At 37.5% G+C, this 21,416-nt stretch overlaps 1 protein-coding gene and 1 long non-coding RNA gene across 2 annotated transcripts; both read left to right on the top strand.

The window, feature by feature from the left end:
• The first annotated feature begins 12,536 nt into the window (after window positions 1–12,536).
• On the top strand, window positions 12,537–14,911 carry LOC114312246 (uncharacterized). Its single transcript, XR_014364704.1, has 3 exons — window positions 12,537–12,873; window positions 13,652–13,861; window positions 13,970–14,911. It is a non-coding gene; the product is annotated as an uncharacterized LOC114312246 (long non-coding RNA).
• Window positions 14,912–16,753: 1,842 nt separating this feature from the next.
• LOC114308334 (uncharacterized) lies at window positions 16,754–21,201 on the top strand. Its single transcript, XM_082918547.1, has 5 exons — window positions 16,754–16,856; window positions 16,963–17,074; window positions 18,068–18,126; window positions 18,970–19,469; window positions 20,374–21,201. The coding sequence occupies exons 1-5, from the start codon at window positions 16,754–16,756 to the stop codon at window positions 20,578–20,580; spliced, it is 981 nt and encodes a 326-aa protein (XP_082774673.1). The 3' UTR covers window positions 20,581–21,201.
• The last annotated feature ends 215 nt before the right edge of the window (window positions 21,202–21,416 follow it).

Below are 21,416 nucleotides of genomic sequence, written 5' to 3'. Positions count from 1 at the left end.
ATATACTAATTTTTATATTAGTTTTAAGTTGCTATAAAGAATTTTCCTATTGCTAGATTCATTTAAATTTTTTTCCTTTACTAATTATAATTATGGATAACTTTTCTAATTTCTTAAGAAAAAAAATGAAATACGTTTAATATTAAAAATAATAATCTCATAAACAAAGTTCAGAATACAAAATGTCAATATAATAATGTAAAAATACATAACACAAAATCTTAATTTTGCTCAATAAATTTAACATAAGAGAAATAGATATAAGTTCATATTCAAATATAATTAAGTAAAAAAGTAATAATATGTTATAGAACTTGAAGATTGGACATTTAAAACATATATAGATAAGATTTATATTTCAGTTATATATAACTAGAAAATAAAAATGGAAAATAGTAATATATACAAAAATTATTAAAAAATTAAAAAAATAAAATCATAATGGTTGTAACAATATATTACTAGAAAATAAAAAGGAAAAATAGTAACATATACAAAATTTATTAGAAAATTAAAAAACTAAAAGCATAATGGTTGTAACAATCAAAACAGTGATATTTTACAAAACGATGGTGACTATTATGGTTATAAATTTTTGTCACATCACTATAATTATCGTAACGTCACATAAAACAAATTTATATATCGATTACATTCGTTTTTTTAAAACCTTGCTCCGGACATACATAAGACCGTGTTCCTCTCAACTACTTCACATGTCGTGTTTCCAACAGCCCAATCAAAAGCACAACAGGAAAAAAATCCATGCCCTGTGTATTGTCAAGATCGATTGCCGAAAAACTATAGTGTTCTTCTTCAACCACAAAAGCATAGCTACATTTAGTAAAATTCCATATCCCAGCATGCGGCAAATAGCTCTCCACATTAATAGTAAAGTCTCTCACTCCTCTTGGAATCGAGGTCTGACAACAACCCAAACCTGAACATGTCGTTTCTTATATCGTCAATCAAGCTACATAAGGATGTGCAGTCTATCATGTAGCCGTGCCCGAGGCTGCCGTCGATGAGAGCATAGGTGCCGCATCCGACAGCGGTGAACTTGTTTTTTGTGCTGGAAATTGGGAAGCTGGAGAGTTGGAGGCCTCGATGTTTGTGAGAGGTTCGGTTGTCGTGTTGGTCATAACAATCGTAGGCTACGGGGGCTGAGATTCAGAGCTGATAGAGATTTTTCGTATATATTATTTATAAAATAAAAAATTAATCCGATAGTTATAATATTTTTATTTTATTTTATTGTCTGTATAAAAATAATAGATGATTTATTTATTTAAAAAAAACATACTTATTACTCATTTTTTTCAAAAATAAATGCAATAAAATGAAAAAAATTATGATTATCAACACCTAATTTTTTCTAAGAATGTTATACACAAAAACTTTACAAAATGAATCAATTAGATTATTGAAACAAAAGTAATAGTGAACCCCACAAACCCTAACACGACAATCAAGTTGAGATTTTAAACTTGAGAATAAATCAATAAAAAATAAAAAAAAACAACCCCAAAGAGTTCCTCAAAACTGAAATTATATGAAGCAGATTCAATATAGCACCACAACATATTAAATTTTAATCTACATCACAAATTTTAACAATAATTCTAGTTATCCATAAATTTAATTAGAGATTCACCTAAAAGATGAAATGTTGCTGTAAAAAAAAAATTAAAAAATTAAAAAACATTACAAATCAGTGATGTCTTCACAAAATATTTACAAATTTATAAATAAAAAAAAATATTACTTTAATTATTCAAATGGGTAAATTACACTTTGCACTCATGCACTCTGCAACAAATCTCACTTTGGTCCGTACACATGAAATCATAACAGTCAACCTCCTGTATTTCTGGTCAAATCTCACTTTAATCGCTACACATGAAATCGTGACAGTCAACCCCTTGCACTTTTATTCAAATCTTACTTTGATCCCTATACAAGTGTCAATGCTCCTTTTCTGTAATTTCATTTTTAAATTTTTAACAAAATCTAGTCATGTGACAAAAATATGACTACGAAATGAGAGTAAGAAAAGAAAATCATCTATGTTTCCCATCAATACACTTTGTCCTGCGTGATAAGCACATGAGAGTTAGATAATAGTATATATATATATGTTCGTAAAATAAAATTGGGAAGAAAATGCAAAAAAGTAGAGCTTTTGAAAAAGAAAAAAAAAATGCAACAAAGAAATCAAAGAGCAAAAAAATAATGAATAGATAAAAGACTGTGTTACCGTGAAAAATAGAGTTTCATGATTTCAGTTTATACAAAACGCTAATTTATCTTCTTTTTGAATTTAATTGGTTCATTTACTTAAAAATATATATTAAGAAATATATCAAGGCAAAAAATATCTTGCTCTGGATACCTAGTGGTATAAAACAAAGAAAAACATAGGTGATAGAATAGAACCATCTAAAATTTATGATTTGTTCAAATAACATCTTCAAATTCAAGTAAGATGGTATGGATTTTCCATCTCATGAATCGATTTTTCCCAGACAAGTTTTAATATCTTACATTGTGCCATAGGTTTGACATAATATATGCTAGTAATAAATCAGTTGTATTTGTCATACACTATGAAACACAGGTACTTTAAAAATGGGTGATGCTATTGTAACGCCCTCAAATAAACCCATAATAACCATAACATTAACATGCATTTATAAAAGAAAACGAATCATTTGAGTTAGTCATCAGAGTATTCTTATTGAAAAACATCACATGTAACATCCTGCAACATCAAAATAAATGCCCTAAGGGCTTACATCTTTCCAAGCTAACACTTGGACACAAAAAGGATGAGTACTAACTCATTTACAAGTTAAGCCCTAGGCTTGAATGTTTACATGAAATTTCAAAAATAACAAAATAAAACATATAACTAAAGACAAGTCTTCAAAATCCCAAACATCAAATCCTTCCAGGCTAAGTCCGTGGAGGTAGCTTATCACCTGAACCTGAAAATGATGTTTCCATAAAGGGTGAGCCACAGCCCAGTAGAAAAATACTAAACCAAATATAAGCATTGAATAAAGCCATAGCATTCAATAGATGGTTAACCAAGATAATCAATTTTATCATTAAACATGTCTAAGACACATTTCACTTTCCATTATTATCAACATGGCTCAGAACCTGGCCAAACTCACAACAGTGAATTATATATATCATATTCACATTACTTCCAATATCAACAAAACAAATGAGACTCATGCTCATATCGAAACACTTCATACTTCCCATTTGATACACATTTTAGTGCTGTATCAATAATCATGTAAAAACACTTCAATATAATAAGCACACATAAAAATGGTGCTAATGGAGTCCATCCCCTATCTCCTCCCAAACGAAAATCCGGTTTAGAGGTCCATCCCCTATCTTCCCCTAAACCGTGGAGTACATCCCCTATCTCCTCCCACACAATATGCAAATGCAATGCTCAACCAATACACGTATTTTCAGTATTAATTCATTAGTCAAAATTAATGACTTAACCAATGTGATTAGTTTCAGTTATTCCTAATCCACATGCAATGTCTACAACAATCACGACTATTCTCCACCGATAGCCCAAAACAGTTATTTCTAGACTGGAAATAAATATATCAACAATTCAATAGGTGAGTGATTTAAATCATCCAACTACACCATTTAATCAATGAATTCATCAATTTCATGAATTTAACCAAATTCCCCAATTCCCTTAAATTAATTTTACAAATTAATTAATTAATACAACTAGGGTTTTTCCCAAAATTATCTAAGTATCCCCAACATCTTGAAATACCAAAACTTAGAACAAAGCTTATAAAATAGAGTAGGAAATCCCTACCTTGAAGATCACAACTAAAATAGAGAAGATGGAGATGGTGACCCAAAATCCAAAGTGCTCCAAATCCTCTCTTTTTCAGATTAAAAGAAAGATCTCGCGAAGCTCTACCTTTCTTCCAAAGGAACTAGGGTAGAAGACCACAAGGAATAGATCAAATCTTAGAGAGAAGGTGAGAGTAGAGAGAGAAACTCTCAAATGGCGGTTTTTAAAGGTTAAGAAAGAAAAGGTAGGTCAAAAAGTGATCCAAAAAGTGAAATCACGGACTGATATAATCGACTCTACGCTCGAGCGTAGAAAGCCCCGCTCGAGCGTAAGACACAGAATCATGCTCGAGCGTGAAGAAAGCCGCTCGAGCGTCGTTTGCACCCTTCCAGAAGTTTTGCAGGCGCTGGCACTCGCTCGAGCGTCAAACCCCCCGCTCGAGCGGAGGAGCAAAAACAAGGGATCACGCTCGAGCGTAAAAACTACCGCTCGAGCGGAAGAACTGCAGAGCAAAATACTGGGGGATGGAAAATCACGCTCGAGCGTCAAGATTCCCGCTCGAGCGGAGAAGCAACAACGAAGGGACCGCTCGAGCGTTAAAACTTCCGCTCGAGCGTGAAGGCCAAAATCTGGGCATCACCTATTGGCATCCAAAATCAACCAACCTGTAACAGACCCGCCCAACACAACCTATACCTCAAATACAAAGAGATTAAAGGACAACAACAACCAATAAGTAATGACAGGATCCACAGAACCTAAGTCCGGATACAATAATTTAAGGAGAAAAGACCGGGGTCGCTATAACCTCCCCTCCTTAAAAGAATTTCGTCCCCGAAATTAAGCACAAGGTTTCGAAAACAAGTTTTTCCTCAAATTCCAACCATATGATAATCACTAATAAACAACTTGACCCAACACCGGCCATTCCATCTCTTAACAAAGAGGCATGCCACAATATGCAAAACAACCATATATTTCAACCTGCATTAACACTATGCAATTTTCTTTCAATTTCAACAATTTTCAATATATTCAATATATACAATGTTCCATTAAACTTCCATTTCGATGCAAGTTCCAAAATATTTCCGTTAACCAAAACATTCTAAATGTTTTACAGCTTAAGACATATATAAAAAGCTTTAAAGTTCGACAATATTACAAAATCTAACTACAAGATTACAAATCAATAAACATGTCCGGATATTTCTCGCGGACTTCCAACTCACGTTCCCATGTGGCTTCCTCCACCCTGTGATGTTTCCACAAAACGTTCACTAAAGGAATGGTCTTGCCTCGCAAGACTTGATCCCGCTTATCCAAGACCCTAACCGGTCTCTCCTCATACGAGACATCCTCATCAACTACTAAATCGGTCCAATCCAATACATGTGATGGATCCGGCTCATACTTCCGAAGCATACTCACATGAAACACGTCATGTACTCCGGACAACTGCGGCGGCAAAGCTAAACGATAAGCAGTCTCGCCAATCCTCTCAAGGATCTCAAAAGGACCAATGAATCGAGGGGACAACTTCCCGCTCTTCCCAAACCTCATCAATCCCCGTCTTGGTGATATCTTCAAAAAGACATGATCACTCACCTCAAACACCAAAGGTCTCCTCCTACGGTCGGCATAAGATTTCTGACGACTCTGGGCTGTAACAAGCCTCTTACGGATAAGCTCAACCTTCTCCGTCGTTTCCCTCACTAACTCCGGACCCAACAGAGGTGCATCACCCACCTCGGCCCAACAAACAGGAGACCTACACGGTCGGCCGTATAAGGCCTCAAACGGTGCCATACCGATACTAGACTGGAAGCTGTTGTTGTAGGCAAACTCCACTAATGGCAAGTGCCTCTCCCATGACCCGTTAAAGTCAAGAACACAACCCCGAAGCATATCTTCAAGGATCTGAATAGTACGCTCGGACTGCCCATCAGTCTGAGGATGATAAGCTGTGCTAAAGGTCAACTTAGTACCTAAGGCGCTCTGCAAGCTCTGCCATAATCTGGCAGTAAAACGAGGGTCCCTATCGGAGACGATCGTCACTGGAACCCCGTGCAACCTCACTATGTCCCGAATATACAAGTCGGCAAGATGATCTACTGAATCTCTAACACACATAGGAATGAAGTGCGCCGACTTAGTCAACCGGTCTACAACCACCCAAATAGCATCACTGCCCCGCTGAGTCCTCGGAAGACCTACAACGAAGTCCATAGTGACATGCTCCCACTTCCACTTGGCAATAGGCAAGGGTTGCAACAAACCCGCTGGCCTCTGATGTTCGGCCTTCACTTGCTGACAAGTAAGGCACTTAGACACGAAAGCTGCCACATCTCTCTTCATACCCCGCCACCAAAACTGGCGACCCAAATCCCGATACATCTTAGTACCTCCCGGATGCACCGCAAGGCGTGAATGATGAAACTCTCGGAGTACCTCCTCTCGATGAGACTCCGGCACAAACAGACGGTCTCGGTATCTCACACTCAGGTCGGGATACACCGTCAAACCTTTCTCAACCTTCCCACCAGAAATCTTCTCACGGAGGGATTCTACCTCAAGGTTGCCCCTCTGAGCCTCTAACACTCGAGTCACAAGTGTAGGTTGCGCAACAACAGAAAACAAGGCCGCAGCCTCGACGGATTCGCCCAGAAGCAAATCAAACTCTCCAAGTGCACCTAACATCTCCCACTCTCGGATGGCTATACTAGCTATGTTACCAACAGGTTTCCTGCTAAGGGCGTCGGCCACCACATTGGCCTTTCCCGGATGATAATGCAATTCAAAGTCATAATCCTCAATAAATTCCATCCACCTCCTCTGCCTCAAGTTCAAGTCTTTCTGTGTGAACAGATATTTCAGACTCTTATGATCCGAGAATACCTCGAACCTCTCACCGTAAAGATAATGCCTCCAAATCTTCAAGGCAAATATCACAGCTGCTAACTCTAAATCATGCGTAGGGTAATTCTTCTCGTGAACTTTTAACTGACGTGAGCCATAGGCAACCACTTTCCCCTCTTGCATCAACACACAACCAAGACCCTCTCGTGAGGCGTCACAATAGACTGCATAACCCAACCCTCTCTCCGGAATAATCAAGACTGGAGCAGTGGTCAGTCTAACTTTCAACTCCTGGAACGACTTTTCACAAGTCTCACTCCAAACAAATTTGACTCCCTTCCGAGTCAAACTAGTCAAAGGCGAAGCTAATCTGGAGAAATCTCTTACAAACCGGCGATAATACCCAGCTAATCCCAGAAAACTGCGGATCTCAAACACACTCTTAGGCTGTACCCAATCTTGCACTGTCTCTGTCTTGGATGTATCAACAGACACCCCTCCCCTAGAAACTACATGGCCTAAGAACTTTACCTCCTCTAGCCAGAACTCACACTTCCCAAACTTAGCATAAAGCTGATGGGCTCTAAGTAAATCAAGCACCACCCTCAAGTGTTCCTCGTGCTCTTCCTCTGAAGGTGAATAGATAAGGATGTCGTCCACGAAGACGACTACAAAACGATCTAGAAATTCCCGGAATATCCGGTTCATCATATCCATAAATACTGCCGGTGCATTGGTGAGCCCAAATGGCATCACCAAAAACTCATAGTGGCCATACCGCGTACGGAATGCCGTCTTTGGAATATCCTCCTCCCTGACTCTCAACTGATGATAACCTGATCTCAAGTCTATCTTCGAGAAACAACGGGAACCTTTCAACTGATCGAACAGATCATCTATACGGGGCATAGGGTACTTATTCTTAACCGTAGCCCGATTCAATTTCCGGTAATCTATACAAAGTCTCAAAGCACCACCTTTCTTTTTAACAAAGAGGGCCGGTGCTCCCCAAGGCGAAACACTAGGACGTATAAAGCCTTTATCTAGCAACTCCTGGAGTTGGATCTTCAACTCAACTAACTCAGCTGGGGCAAAACGATAAGGTGCCATAGAAATCGGCGCCGTGCCGGGCACTAAGTCAATAGAGAATTCAATCTCTCGATGCGGTGGCAAACCAACAAGATCCTCGGGAAAAACGTCCGAGTACTCACACACCACCCTTGGCAACACAATCTGAGTCTCACCGTCCTCACTAATCGAGAGGTTAGCAAGTAGACCACTAAGCTCACTCCGTCCTCGTGGAACATACCCCGGTGGCAAAACATTACCAACACAGTCCCCCAGAAAATGAAAACACTCACCATTCACGGTACAACAAGTGACTCTCTGGCGGTAGCAATCAATAACTGCCCGGTATGACGATAACCAGTCCATACCCAAAATAACATCGAAACCTCTCATAGGCATAACTACAAAGGAAAATGGGATTCTATGGTATTCAACCTCTATATCACAACCCCCTAACACCGTGTTTCAAAATCAATTCACCCCCAAGAGGCGACACTACACAAATAGGAGATGCTAACTGTGCTAACTCCAACTCCAAAACAGATGCAAATGCAGCAGACACAAAGGAATGAGATGCACCCGTATCAATCAAAACATTAGCAACCGAGTTGCAAAACAAGAAAGTACCTCTCACAACAGATGGAGCCGGTACAAGGTCCTGCGCGGTAACAGCATACACGCGCCCAGATGACCTCTGATCAACCTGCTCACCCCTAGGAGCATAAGATTGCTGCACCGACTGAGACGATGAAGCCCCCTGATTGGCCCTCGAGGCCTGACCCGACTGAGCTGGCTGTTGACCCTGAATCTGCCTCAAACCAGATGCACCAGGTGTGCCACCCAACTGTGGGCAATACCTCTTCATATGCCCTGGCTGACCACACTGATAACACGAGAGTGGCTGGCCTCTACCCTGACTCTGGCTCTGAGATCGAGCCGCAGATGATGCTGCTCTCTGCACTCCTCCCCTCTGAGGACAAACTGGAGACTTGTGGCCCAGCTGGCCACACTTGAAGCAGGTAATGTCTCCTTGACTGCCTTTCCCCGAACTAGCACTCGGCACAGGAAAAGTCGATCTAGAAAAGCTACTCTGAGACTGTTGGGGATTAAAGCCCTTCTGTCTCCTACCATCACTCTGACCATCCTGACTCCTCTTGGAGCCCTTCTGTCCTTTCTCCTCCTCCTGCATCATGATTTCCATGTGGGCTGCAGCATCAACCAAACGCCCATAATCCCGAATCATAGTTCCCCCAACTCTCAGCTTGAGGCCACGCCTCAACTTCCTCTCAAACTCAATACAACGGCGTTCCTCAGACGCCACCAATTCAGGTGCAAACCTGGACAAACTAGTAAATGCAGCCTCAAACTCGGCCACTGAAGAACTCGACTGCTTAAGCTGGCAGAACTGGTCTCTCAGCTTCTCCCTAACTGCTGGAGATAAGAACTTCTCCTGGAAAGCATTCACAAAAGCCTCCCATGTACCTCCTATACGCCCCTTAGTGAACTTCCACCACTGACCCGCATCCCCCTTCAACTGGAATGATGCCAAGGTCACCCTCAACCCCTCGTCTTCGATGCCAAGCATCTCAAACGTCTTCGTTGTCTGTTCGAGCCATTCATCTGCCTTAAGCGGCTCTTTAGGATCACCCACAAATTCATCCGGATTAGACCGGAAGAACTCCCTCTTCAGAAAGGAAGGTCCTGCATCCGCAACAACAACCTGGGCTTGATTCTCAGCCCTAAGAATGCCTACTGACTCCCTAAATGCCCCTGCTATCTCTCGGGCTAAAGCGCCCATAGCCTGCTGGCCTACTGGCTCGGCCACATTGGCCTGGCCAATACCCTCATGAACTGCCGGAATCTCCTCTGGCACCGGTACCTCCTGCCTACCCGGCCTACCACGCCTACCGCGTCCTCGTCCTCATCCTGACATCCTAATAAAGGAAACAAACAAAGACGTTAGCACATTAATAAATGTGCCGAAACTAAACACTCGCGTCCTAATGCATTGGACAAAAATAATTCATTCCACGTAAGCACATAATCACATAAGCACCTACGAATTTCATTCCTGGATAATAATAGTCCCGAAGCGTTACTATAGTTCCGGTTGGAAACAGCATTGATCAAGTGCCTTTCCAACAAGACTACTAGAAACTCAAGGGTCCAATTAACATCCTAGAAACTACGTTCCATACCCACATAATCACATAAACATATATTAAGAAATATATTAAGAAATATATCAAGGCAAAAAATATCTTGCTCTGGATACCTAGTGGTATAAAACAAAGAAAAACATAGGTGATAGAATAGAACCATCTAAAATTTATGATTTGTTCAAATAACATCTTCAAATTCAAGTAAGATGGTATGGATTTTCCATCTCATGAATCGATTTTTCCCAAACAAGTTTTAATATCTTACATTGTGCCATAGGTTTGACATAATATATGCTAGTAATAAATCAGTTGTATTTGTCATACACTATGAAACACAGGTACTTTAAAAATGGGTGATGCTATTGTAACGCCCTCAAATAAACCCATAATAACCATAACATTAACATGCATTTATAAAAGAAAACGAATCATTTGAGTTAGTCATCAGAGTATTCTTATTGAAAAACATCACATGTAACATCCTGCAACATCAAAATAAATGCCCTAAGGGCTTACATCTTTCCAAGCTAACACTTGGACACAAAAAGGATGAGTACTAACTCATTTACAAGTTAAGCCCTAGGCTTGAATGTTTACATGAAATTTCAAAAATAACAAAATAAAACATATAACTAAAGACAAGTCTTCAAAATCCCAAACATCAAATCCTTCCAGGCTAAGTCCGTGGAGGTAGCTTATCACCTGAACCTGAAAATGATGTTCCCATAAAGGGTGAGCCACAGCCCAGTAGAAAAATACTAAACCAAATATAAGCATTGAATAAAGCCATAGCATTCAATAGATGGTTAACCAAGATAATCAATTTTATCATTAAACATGTCTAAGACACATTTCACTTTCCATTATTATCAACATGGCTCAGAACCTGGCCAAACTCACAACAGTGAATTATATATATCATATTCACATTACTTCCAATATCAACAAAACAAATGAGACTCATGCTCATATCGAAACACTTCATACTTCCCATTTGATACACATTTTAGTGCTGTATCAATAATCATGTAAAAACACTTCAATATAATAAGCACACATAAAAATGGTGCTAATGGAGTCCATCCCCTATCTCCTCCCAAACGAAAATCCGGTTTAGAGGTCCATCCCCTATCTTCCCCTAAACCGTGGAGTACATCCCCTATCTCCTCCCACACAATATGCAAATGCAATGCTCAACCAATACACGTATTTTCAGTATTAATTCATTAGTCAAAATTAATGACTTAACCAATGTGATTAGTTTCAGTTATTCCTAATCCACATGCAATGTCTACAACAATCACGACTATTCTCCACCGATAGCCCAAAACAGTTATTTCTAGACTGGAAATAAATATATCAACAATTCAATAGGTGAGTGATTTAAATCATCCAACTACACCATTTAATCAATGAATTCATCAATTTCATGAATTTAACCAAATTCCCCAATTCCCTTAAATTAATTTTACAAATTAATTAATTAATACAACTAGGGTTTTTCCCAAAATTATCTAAGTATCCCCAACATCTTGAAATACCAAAACTTAGAACAAAGCTTATAAAATAGAGTAGGAAATCCCTACCTTGAAGATCACAACTAAAATAGAGAAGATGGAGATGGTGACCCAAAATCCAAAGTGCTCCAAATCCTCTCTTTTTCAGATTAAAAGAAAGATCTCGCGAAGCTCTACCTTTCTTCCAAAGGAACTAGGGTAGAAGACCACAAGGAATAGATCAAATCTTAGAGAGAAGGTGAGAGTAGAGAGAGAAACTCTCAAATGGCGGTTTTTAAAGGTTAAGAAAGAAAAGGTAGGTCAAAAAGTGATCCAAAAAGTGAAATCACGGACTGATATAATCGACTCTACGCTCGAGCGTAGAAAGCCCCGCTCGAGCGTAAGACACAGAATCATGCTCGAGCGTGAAGAAAGCCGCTCGAGCGTCGTTTGCACCCTTCCAGAAGTTTTGCAGGCGCTGGCACTCGCTCGAGCGTCAAACCCCCCGCTCGAGCGGAGGAGCAAAAACAAGGGATCACGCTCGAGCGTAAAAACTACCGCTCGAGCGGAAGAACTGCAGAGCAAAATACTGGGGGATGGAAAATCACGCTCGAGCGTCAAGATTCCCGCTCGAGCGGAGAAGCAACAACGAAGGGACCGCTCGAGCGTTAAAACTTCCGCTCGAGCGTGAAGGCCAAAATCTGGGCATCACCTATTGGCATCCAAAATCAACCAACCTGTAACAGACCCGCCCAACACAACCTATACCTCAAATACAAAGAGATTAAAGGACAACAACAACCAATAAGTAATGACAGGATCCACAGAACCTAAGTCCGGATACAATAATTTAAGGAGAAAAGACCGGGGTCGCTATAGCTATGGTACATTTAGATGTACCATACATTTAGTTATGAACTTATATGATTTTATGTCATAACCAACATCATATTAGTCATAATCACTACCATATTGAGTCATAACTTAGTTATATTCAGTTACTTATTTATGCCATATTATCTCATACCTAGGTCATAACTAAATTACTTAAATAATTTAACTCTCAAATAGGCAACCGGCTACACCGGTTAGAAGGGGAAACAAAATTCAATCAGTCGTGTTTGGCCATGTTGTTGGCTCTTCTCCTCCCTCTTCTCTTCCGCCATAGCTGAAGCTTCCAAGGGCCACCAGCCTCGTCGGCGATCCGGGCTTCAGCCATGTCGACATCTTCCTCGCAAGCTCTCACTCTCTGGACGTCTCCACCATGGGTTTGTTCTAGTTTTTCTTCATCAATCGCAACGATCTCTGTTCTTCATCGATCTCGAGGCTAATCGAACTCGAACTCAATCTCTCTCGCTATTAGGTCCCATCTTGAGTTTGCAAATCGCAAATCCGAAATCGAGTTTGAATCAGATCAGATCTATCTTGCTCTTTATCTCAGGTACATTTTTCAGAAAATTAAAAAAATTCATGTATTGTCTTTCATATATTTTTTTCTTAGATTTCATTTGCTAATAAATGAAAATATATATATATATATATATATGGTGGTTGCAAAAAAACAAATTTGTTAGATTTCATTTGAGTTGTAAACTAGTTTATATTCAAATTTTGAAGCTCCTTAAGTATACATTTTCCTGTGGTGCTGTAATCGAAAGTTATATTTGAATTGTTGTCCTCTTGATCTGATCAACAGTTGGATTTGATATGTTATACAGAGAGTTTTTGTAAGTAATTTTATTGTCTGATTGCTTTGCAATTGTTAGATTGGTGATTGATTGCTCTATTATATTGGATGAGATTCATAGAGAAAGCTCATCTGCCTTTTGGCGATAGTTTTCTGTAGTATCCATGGTCACTAAGCTTCTGATCCACATGCAACTCCACAAAACTTTAGTATTTAGATTGGTACTTGTTTTTTGTATTTGTTTTGTTTTTTGAAATTTCTCGAGTGAAGTATTTGTTTCAAATGCTCTTCATTTTATAATTGAAACAGAAAAATAGTTTAAATGCCAAATTTGAGAGAAATATGGTTCATCTGATTAACCATTTTCGTAGTTCGCAATGAAATTAATAAGCTAGGAAACATACATCCTTAGTTCTTATCATACCTTTTCCTCTTCTTTTTTCAAGAAATAATAAATTATTTACCTTTTTGCTAGTTTGGTCATGTCTAATCTATTATCTTGCTACCTATGAGGATGTTTTTTGTTATTTAGGTTTTAAGATTGATGATTGAGGACTCTGGAGCTGTAAATGGGGTTAGTTTCATTATCTGGATTTCTTCAATGAAATGGATTTTCGAGCTTCGAAAGAGTAATTTAGATATTAGGAACCTGGGTGGAATCATTTAGGTTATATTGGCTGATGGGACAAAGGTTCATTCTTCAGTTGTTTTGTCAAATGCAACCCCTTACAAAACTTTTATGGTAATATTCCCTACCACTATTATTTGACTTGTAGAAGCGTATTCATGTTTTGCTATGACATTGTCAACTTTCTGTTTTAATTGGATTTCTTATGCTTTTCTAACACAGGAATTGTTACCTGAAAATGTTCTTCCAGATGATTTTATCTGTGCCATTAAGCATTTGGATTATAGCTCTGTAAGTTTCTTTGTATATTACTTGTTACTTTCTTCAATTATTAGATAATCTGTGCTGTTCATGCCGTTATTTTCTTATCAACAAACAAAATTTTGAAAAAAAATAGTGTTGAGAATAAGATTTTTTAAGCTTCTTGAGTACTGCAATGACATCCAGGAGCAACAACATTCCATCCAATGGGTTCGTACTTCCACTGAAATTACAGAGCATTTTGAACTTTTTGAGAAATAAAAGTGAAACGTATATATAGTTACCAAAACTTTAAGATTCTCAATTGAAATTTCTCAAAGCAATCTGACTAGTTTGCGAATATTAGAGATCTTCAATATTTGAAATAATAATAATAAATAACTTTTCATCTTTGTGTATGTGTTATCTGTAATTAAAGAATTTGAAATAATAATAATAAATAATTTCTTTAACTTCCTCCAGTTTGTGTAAGAATTTTAATTAAAGAAATTGGAGGAAGTTAAAAACTCCAAACTTCTGCTGGTCAAGGTGAATGATTGATATATAATCGATCAACAAAGTCAACTGAGCAATATTTCATTTTTTAGGTTGCCCCATTGAGGAGTTCCCTCTTAAATATCTGAGTTTGCCTTTAGGAGGGGATCCTCTAGCGAATTCTTTTTGGAATCTGTACTTGTCGAGATTGGGAAAAGAATAGATGGCTGGAAGAGAGCGTTGTTGTCTAAGGGGGGATATACATTTTGGTGCAATCACTGCTGAGTTGCATCCCTATCTACTCGTCTTTGTTTACGATTCTAGTAAGGATTGCAAAGAAAGTTGGGAAGTTGGTGCGAGACTTTCTTTGGGAAGGGTGTGATGAAGATAAGAAGGATCACTTAGTTAAGTGGGAGGTGGTTTCTCTCCCTAGGGAGAAACGGGGTCTTGCTATCGGGAATATTGTTGTGAGGAATATTAGACTCTTGAGCAAATGGTTGTGGAGGTTCCCTAGTGAAAAAGAGTCATTATGGTGCTCCATCATTAAAAACAAGTATGGTGTTTAGGACATTGGTAGAGATTCAAATGTGGTTAGGAGAGGCAATTGTCGGTCTCCTTGGAAGTCCATCTCTCATTTATATCCTATAGTGTCTCCTTTCTTGTCTATGAAAGTGGGTAATGGGCTTCATATTCGATTTTGGGAAGATGTGTGGGTGGGGGTTACCTTTTTTGATAGAGCTTTTCCATTTCTTATTTGAATTAAAATGGAAGATGAAGAGTAAGGGGGAGGAAGAAAAAAGAAAACATGGATTGATTCAAGTTGAAACTTTGGCACAATGTTTTTCTGATCCAGTTAGAACTCAGAGCAAACCTAGTTTTCTTCATCTATAACCATGTATATAAATTATTAAAAGAAATTATAGCATGAAGTAATTAGTAGAGATAAATCATGTAGAATATCAATTCTTTTAAAAACTTTACCTACATTGAAGTTCTTTGTGGGAAAATTCCACATAAATGGTAGATCCCAGTTGTAACGAAGTTCTAAAATATCAAATGCAGGTTTATCATTCATATATGATAATCTATACTATTTAAAATTAATTCTTGTTTTTTCTTTGAATGCAGAGACTAAAAATGAAAAATAAAATAAGAATCTCGTTGTTAAAGTAAAGTTTAGAACTTGAAATTTTTATATTGAATGTACGTCTTCTTGAATTTGTATCAGAACTGAGTGCAGAGTTGTTTGTAACGATTAATTTATTTGATAGGAGCAATAATCTGCAGAGAATTAGTTTAGAATTTTAATTGACATGGTTGTAATCAGTTCAGAAAATACTCTTTTAAGTGGGCTACCTTGTTAGAGGCTCTGTATTTACTATTTAGGTGCGCGGTAGTTGTGCAAATAATGGGAGCAATATCATGGCTGGTCTTGGCAGCATATTGTTTGCCATGATATGACCAAGTAACTGATTACTGCAATGCATGTTATTACTAGAGAAAGGGACTTTGCAGTGACTATAGAAAGGCTACCTTTGTCTTGGGGATCACTAATTGGTTATTGTCATGACTTCTTTTGACTGCATTGTAGTGTAGTAGGTACTCCATTGTTTTTAGGGGTGATGCTATGGTACATTTAGATGTACCATACATTTAGTTATGAACTTATATAGTTTTATATCATAACCAATACTATATTAGTTATAACTACTATCATAATAAGTCATAAATTAGTTATATTCAATTATTTACTTATACCATATTACTTCATAATTAGGTCATAACTAAGATATTTAAATAATTTAACTCTCAAATTAGGCAACCTGTGTAACCGGTTACCAAACATAGCAAAAGATGAGAGTAGTCCAACAGTCGGAAGTCAGTTGGCCTCCCTCTCTGGCTCATGCTGTAGCTCCTGTCTTCTCCTCCCTCCTCTCTTCCACCATAGCCGAAGCTTCAGCCATTGCCGAAGACCACCAGCCCCGTCGGCGTCGGGGCCACCATTCTCTCGGTGTAGACATCTTTCTTCATAACCTCTCACTGTCTTGACGTCAAGAACTAGAGTTTCTTCCATTCTAATTGAATATTTCCAAGATATATTTTCTGTAGCTCAGGTTTGTTTCTAACTCTAAACTTCATTTACATTAGGGCTTTTGATTTGAAAACCCTAACCATTTCTTGGAAATATCTCGTGGAAATTAATAGTAAGAAATTAATTTTGATGGGAATTTGTATCACCATTTCTTCCTCAAAGTAAGTATGAAAATCTATATGGGCAAGTATGTGTCGCATCTCATTGAGTCTAGGTATCAAGTTGCATCTCTAAAGTTTAGTGAAATTTTTTCAAATCTCTGTCGTGGTTTGTTTGCTACAAGTTGGATATCACATCTTTTTGGATTATCAGGTTGCTGATAATTTTGTGTTTGGAGTCGGGATAAATTGTGGACAGCTTAAACTGTGATTTTGGGTTCACCAATTAGTCATCTACGAATCGGAGATTTTGGGTTTGATCCATCGCAAAGTGTGTTATTCGCTTGCTAACAAGGTATTGCCTGGTGGGTTTCACCTGCTTTTCCTTCTTGTTGCAGAAAGGTATTTTCTTTAATTTCTATTGAATTTTCATAAAATGCTCTTCTTTTTATTTATTTATTTATTTTAGGGGGTTTAATTTCACTTTTATCCCCTTAATTACCCTATGATTTCATATAGTCCTACTACAGACAATTTTTACTTATGTGGTTCAATTGTCGACGATTGTAACCAAATTTGATTGGAAAAGGGTAATTTTAAAATTGAAACAGCTTAAATCATACGACAAAAACCCATTAAATAAGTTGTGGGGTGTAGTTTATTCAAATTGGTAAGAAAAATTAGTTTTTTGTTGTATTGTTTAAGATATTCAAATTTATGAAATACGTTCTTTGGGTCAAATTAGTTTTCAACTGTTATTAAGTTTTATAATCATTCTCCAATTGGACCACATGAAGATAAATTAGAAACTTTAGCGACTAAATAGACGAAAGTGATAGCTTAGGAATGAAATAGAAAAAAGGGTGATAGTTTAGGGACGAAAGTGAAATTATCCTTCTTTTTTCCCCTTCTTATTAACATGATAGATAGAGTTTAAATCAGTTTGATTGTTGCAAAAATTAAGTTTCCTTAATTTTGAAAGATGGTCTGTCAAATTTGAAATTTAATTAGATGTATCCGGTCTTCGTGAGAACCATTTGAATCAAGTAGTGTCCTAAATACTAGTTGCAACTGAAAAATTCAAAAGCTTTTCTTTGTGGCGATAATGCCAAAATATCAAGTTGGCTTAGTTGTCTTGTCTTTATCTTGATCATGGTCCTTAGAGGCCTGTCCGCATCTATGTGCTCTTTAAATTGTAGCACGTTTTGATTCTCTTAAAGCTTAACACTGATTCTATTACTTAAAATTAGTATTTTTATGGTTGATTTTGTGTTAATTTTTTCCCCTGAGAAAATTACTTTTGTTGAACTTTTGTTTTTAAAATTCACATGTTTGAATTTCACGAGCCTACAATGTTTGGTTGTTCAACTACTATTTAATCTTGTGTCTTTATAGATATCTTTTTTATACAATTTCACCCTCTGAATATTGCATTTATCTTATCCTGGATTTGAGTAAGTTCAAATGTTGTCAGCTTTTGTACTAATTTTATTGCAATATTAATCATACTTAATTTGCACTATGGTTTATTTTATTGGTTACGAAGAGTCTTGTTTGATGTGGTTGTATGAGAGAACCAATGGAAGTCGGCTGCTTTGTTGACAGTCTTATTTTTTCAATTGTTGTAAATGAGATCAGAAGCCTCAAGTTATTGTTGGCATTTTCAAATACTTCATGATCGATAAAACATTGTTGCCGTGTACTTGGTAGGCTTATTTTGTTTACTTCTTACGTTAAAATTGCCATTTTTTTTTCCAGCTGTCTACATAAAGATGTGACAAGTGTTTATCTTGAATCTTTATATACCATAGCCTTTGATCATTAGCATCCTCAATCTCTCTGTCGCTTCCTCTCCAACTTATTTCCACTGTTTAGAACTTGAGATGTAATGATGTTCAAGAAATTGATAATCTATACGGGACTCAATACCCATTTCAGAAGCAGCTTTGTCACGTTTATATTGATAGTACTTATAAGAATGGTTATAATTAGCATAAATGTAGGAATTTTTCCTATTATAATTTGTATCTGTGGCGTGTGGTTTTTATGTGGACAGAATATCTTTCCAATGGGAAGGCTGAATTTTTCTAGTTTAAGCTGTTGATGCATCCTCCCTGCCCACAAACTTCAGATGATTTTCCATCATTTCTGGAGCCAGCTCGCTTCATATACGAGCACACTCTTTGTGACATGTTTCTTTAAATAGCCTCTTTTTTCTTTTTTTCTTTTTCAAATAATAATAAAAGCTTGGCGATCTTTTCACAGGAGAAATCTATTCATTTGATTTTGTTTATGAGCATTTTGTCCTTTGACTAAGAAGTTTTGCCTGACAGCTCAGGATTTTCATAAGGACACTGGTTCTCCTGTGGGTGCGCTAGTTTCTCAAGATGTTAACAGGTCTGATGACTTGAAGCAGCTTTATCCAGAGCCATCACAATGTACATGTTATGTCCTGGAAGATGTTTCTCTCAGTGAGCTTGGGAACAGTCTGACTGAATTTTTACATATTCAAGATGATAAAAAATTGGCATCAAGCTCCAATTTAGTTCAACCTGCCGACAAGACTGATAACTTCAATGTGGAGAAGGAAGATAAATGCAAAGATCTAGATCAAACTGAACCAACCACTGTAACTTCTGAGAAATTTTTTCCCAAATGTGCAACATTTGCATGCTCTGGTAAGAAAGCATCCCTTGCTGTGTCTGCAAATGTGGAAGATGACATAAATGCTGCAGTATTGGAGAAAAATGGCCATGAATCTGTTAATCCTGCATGCCCTCAATCCATTTCCTTGCCTGTAAGTTTGCACTATATTTGTTTTCATTTTATGTTTTTTTTTTTTCTTCATATTATTACCAAGTCATGATGCTTGGATTCCTATCATGTGAGTTTGATGCCGGAGCAATTCAAGACATAATCAATTGTCTTAAAAGTTGCTCGTTTCATTTGCAAGTACTTGGACAGTAGTTAGGTGGATGCTTTAATTGTAGTTAGGATGTTACTACAGATGCTATTTGGAAGTAGTTAATGGATTTTGATCATTATTTTCAATGCGTGTTTTTCAGTTTCTTACAAGTGTAGGGTATGCATGCCAGAGGCAGTTGGGGTTGGATCTTGTTACATTCTAAGGGAAGCATTTATGTGTGTATTAGGTGCCTCTTAAGTGTGTTCCACCTTCCCATTCGTTCTACCCGAGCCGGATTAGTTAAGATACTTTTTACAATTCTAATATATCTTAGGTAGATGATACTATAATGAATGCATTTTTGTCCAAGTAACCCGTAATTGATTGGAAGTTGCATTGTATGTTAAGCGTGTGATTTATGTTGCAAGTTGCCACTAGTTGACTAAAATGGTTACTTATATGGTACCAATTCTTTCTAGTTTTCTCTTTTATCAACTTTTTTCGTTTGAAAAGAAAAAAGAAAATCTAAGCAAAACATTTTAAATTTTGGAGACATTGGACATCATTTCAGGCTGGCTGAAATTTCTTTTACCCTTGGCTTCTATATTAGATTGTTGTGTGGAAGCTGGTGATAACCAAAGATATAATTATATTTGGAATTTTATGTAATGGCTGTACAATCATGGACCAGTAGCTGATTGAATGTACATGATGAGAACTAGTATCTTCCTCGAGCCACATTTTTTTTTGGACAGTTCTGTTTATTCTTTTCTCTTCATGTTTTGCTTTCTTGCAGACTCCTTCAAAGCTAGTATCTGCCATAAAGGGTAGTCGTGAGAAACAGGGGATGACACCTCCAGAGAAACTGACCGTCAGATGGGCGCCTGATGTGTATGATCCTCCTCCATCAATATCTATATCCACATCTGGGAAGATCAAGAAACCACGGCCCAAGAGTGAAAGTAAGAGGTATTATGATTATAAGAACGGAAAGAACAAGTAGAAGGGCAAACCTTCTAAAGGGAGCAGCAGTAAGGACAAGAAACACGTTCGAAAACACAGTGGGAGTTCTAACAAGTATTACCAAATGCTAGACAATGATGACAGAGTGGTCGACTATAATGAGCCTTGCATTGAATCGGGGGGTTTTGGTGTTGGTAGTCCAAACTCATATTGTGGGAGTAGTTTCCTTAAGAAATCTGTCAGAGAGTTGCATTTCTCCATTGCAGAGGCTACATGAGCCTTATCTTCAATCACCACCGAGTACTCCTTTCTTCTCATTCATGGTGTTAATAAATAAAGTACTGTTTTAGGGTCTTGTTGACTGTAGTTATAGTACTTCGGAAACTTTTGACAATTTTCTTCTGCAGTGCTGCTATTGGTAAGTCTGCATTGACATCCTCACAAACTTCAGGTTTTGTCTGTAGATGAGTTTTTACAATCTAAGCTGGCCTTTCTTTTTTCTTGGTTTAAAGGAAATTGTCGTGCTCTTGTTCTTCATCGATTCTAGTCGATGGGTGTTCCTGGTTTATGTTATTTCATGTGTGGTTGGTGTTGGAATTTTGACCACAGTTTATTATAAACCATTTTCCTGCTCCTGTTCGGCCAGTGGGAAAAGTTCTCTATTCGGAAAGCTGGAACTGTATTCGGTTATATAATTAGGGCTGAAAGGCAAGTTGTGTGTTAAGTTTTTCAAGTTTGATTTGATAACTTAACGACTGTTAAATTATGTTTAAGTTTGATTTATTTACATAACGAGTTGATATTAAACAAGATTTCAACAAATTGATATGAGTTGAACAAGATTTTAACAAATTAATTAGTTGAGCTCGAATAACT

The sequence above is a fragment of the Camellia sinensis genome, chromosome 3, assembly GCF_055761805.1.
Source record: "Camellia sinensis isolate YWXY chromosome 3, ASM5576180v1, whole genome shotgun sequence".
In the NCBI taxonomy this organism is placed as follows: domain Eukaryota; kingdom Viridiplantae; phylum Streptophyta; class Magnoliopsida; order Ericales; family Theaceae; genus Camellia; species Camellia sinensis.
Note: the sequence above shows the minus strand (reverse complement) of the source record. Positions and strands in the feature narration are given on the sequence as shown.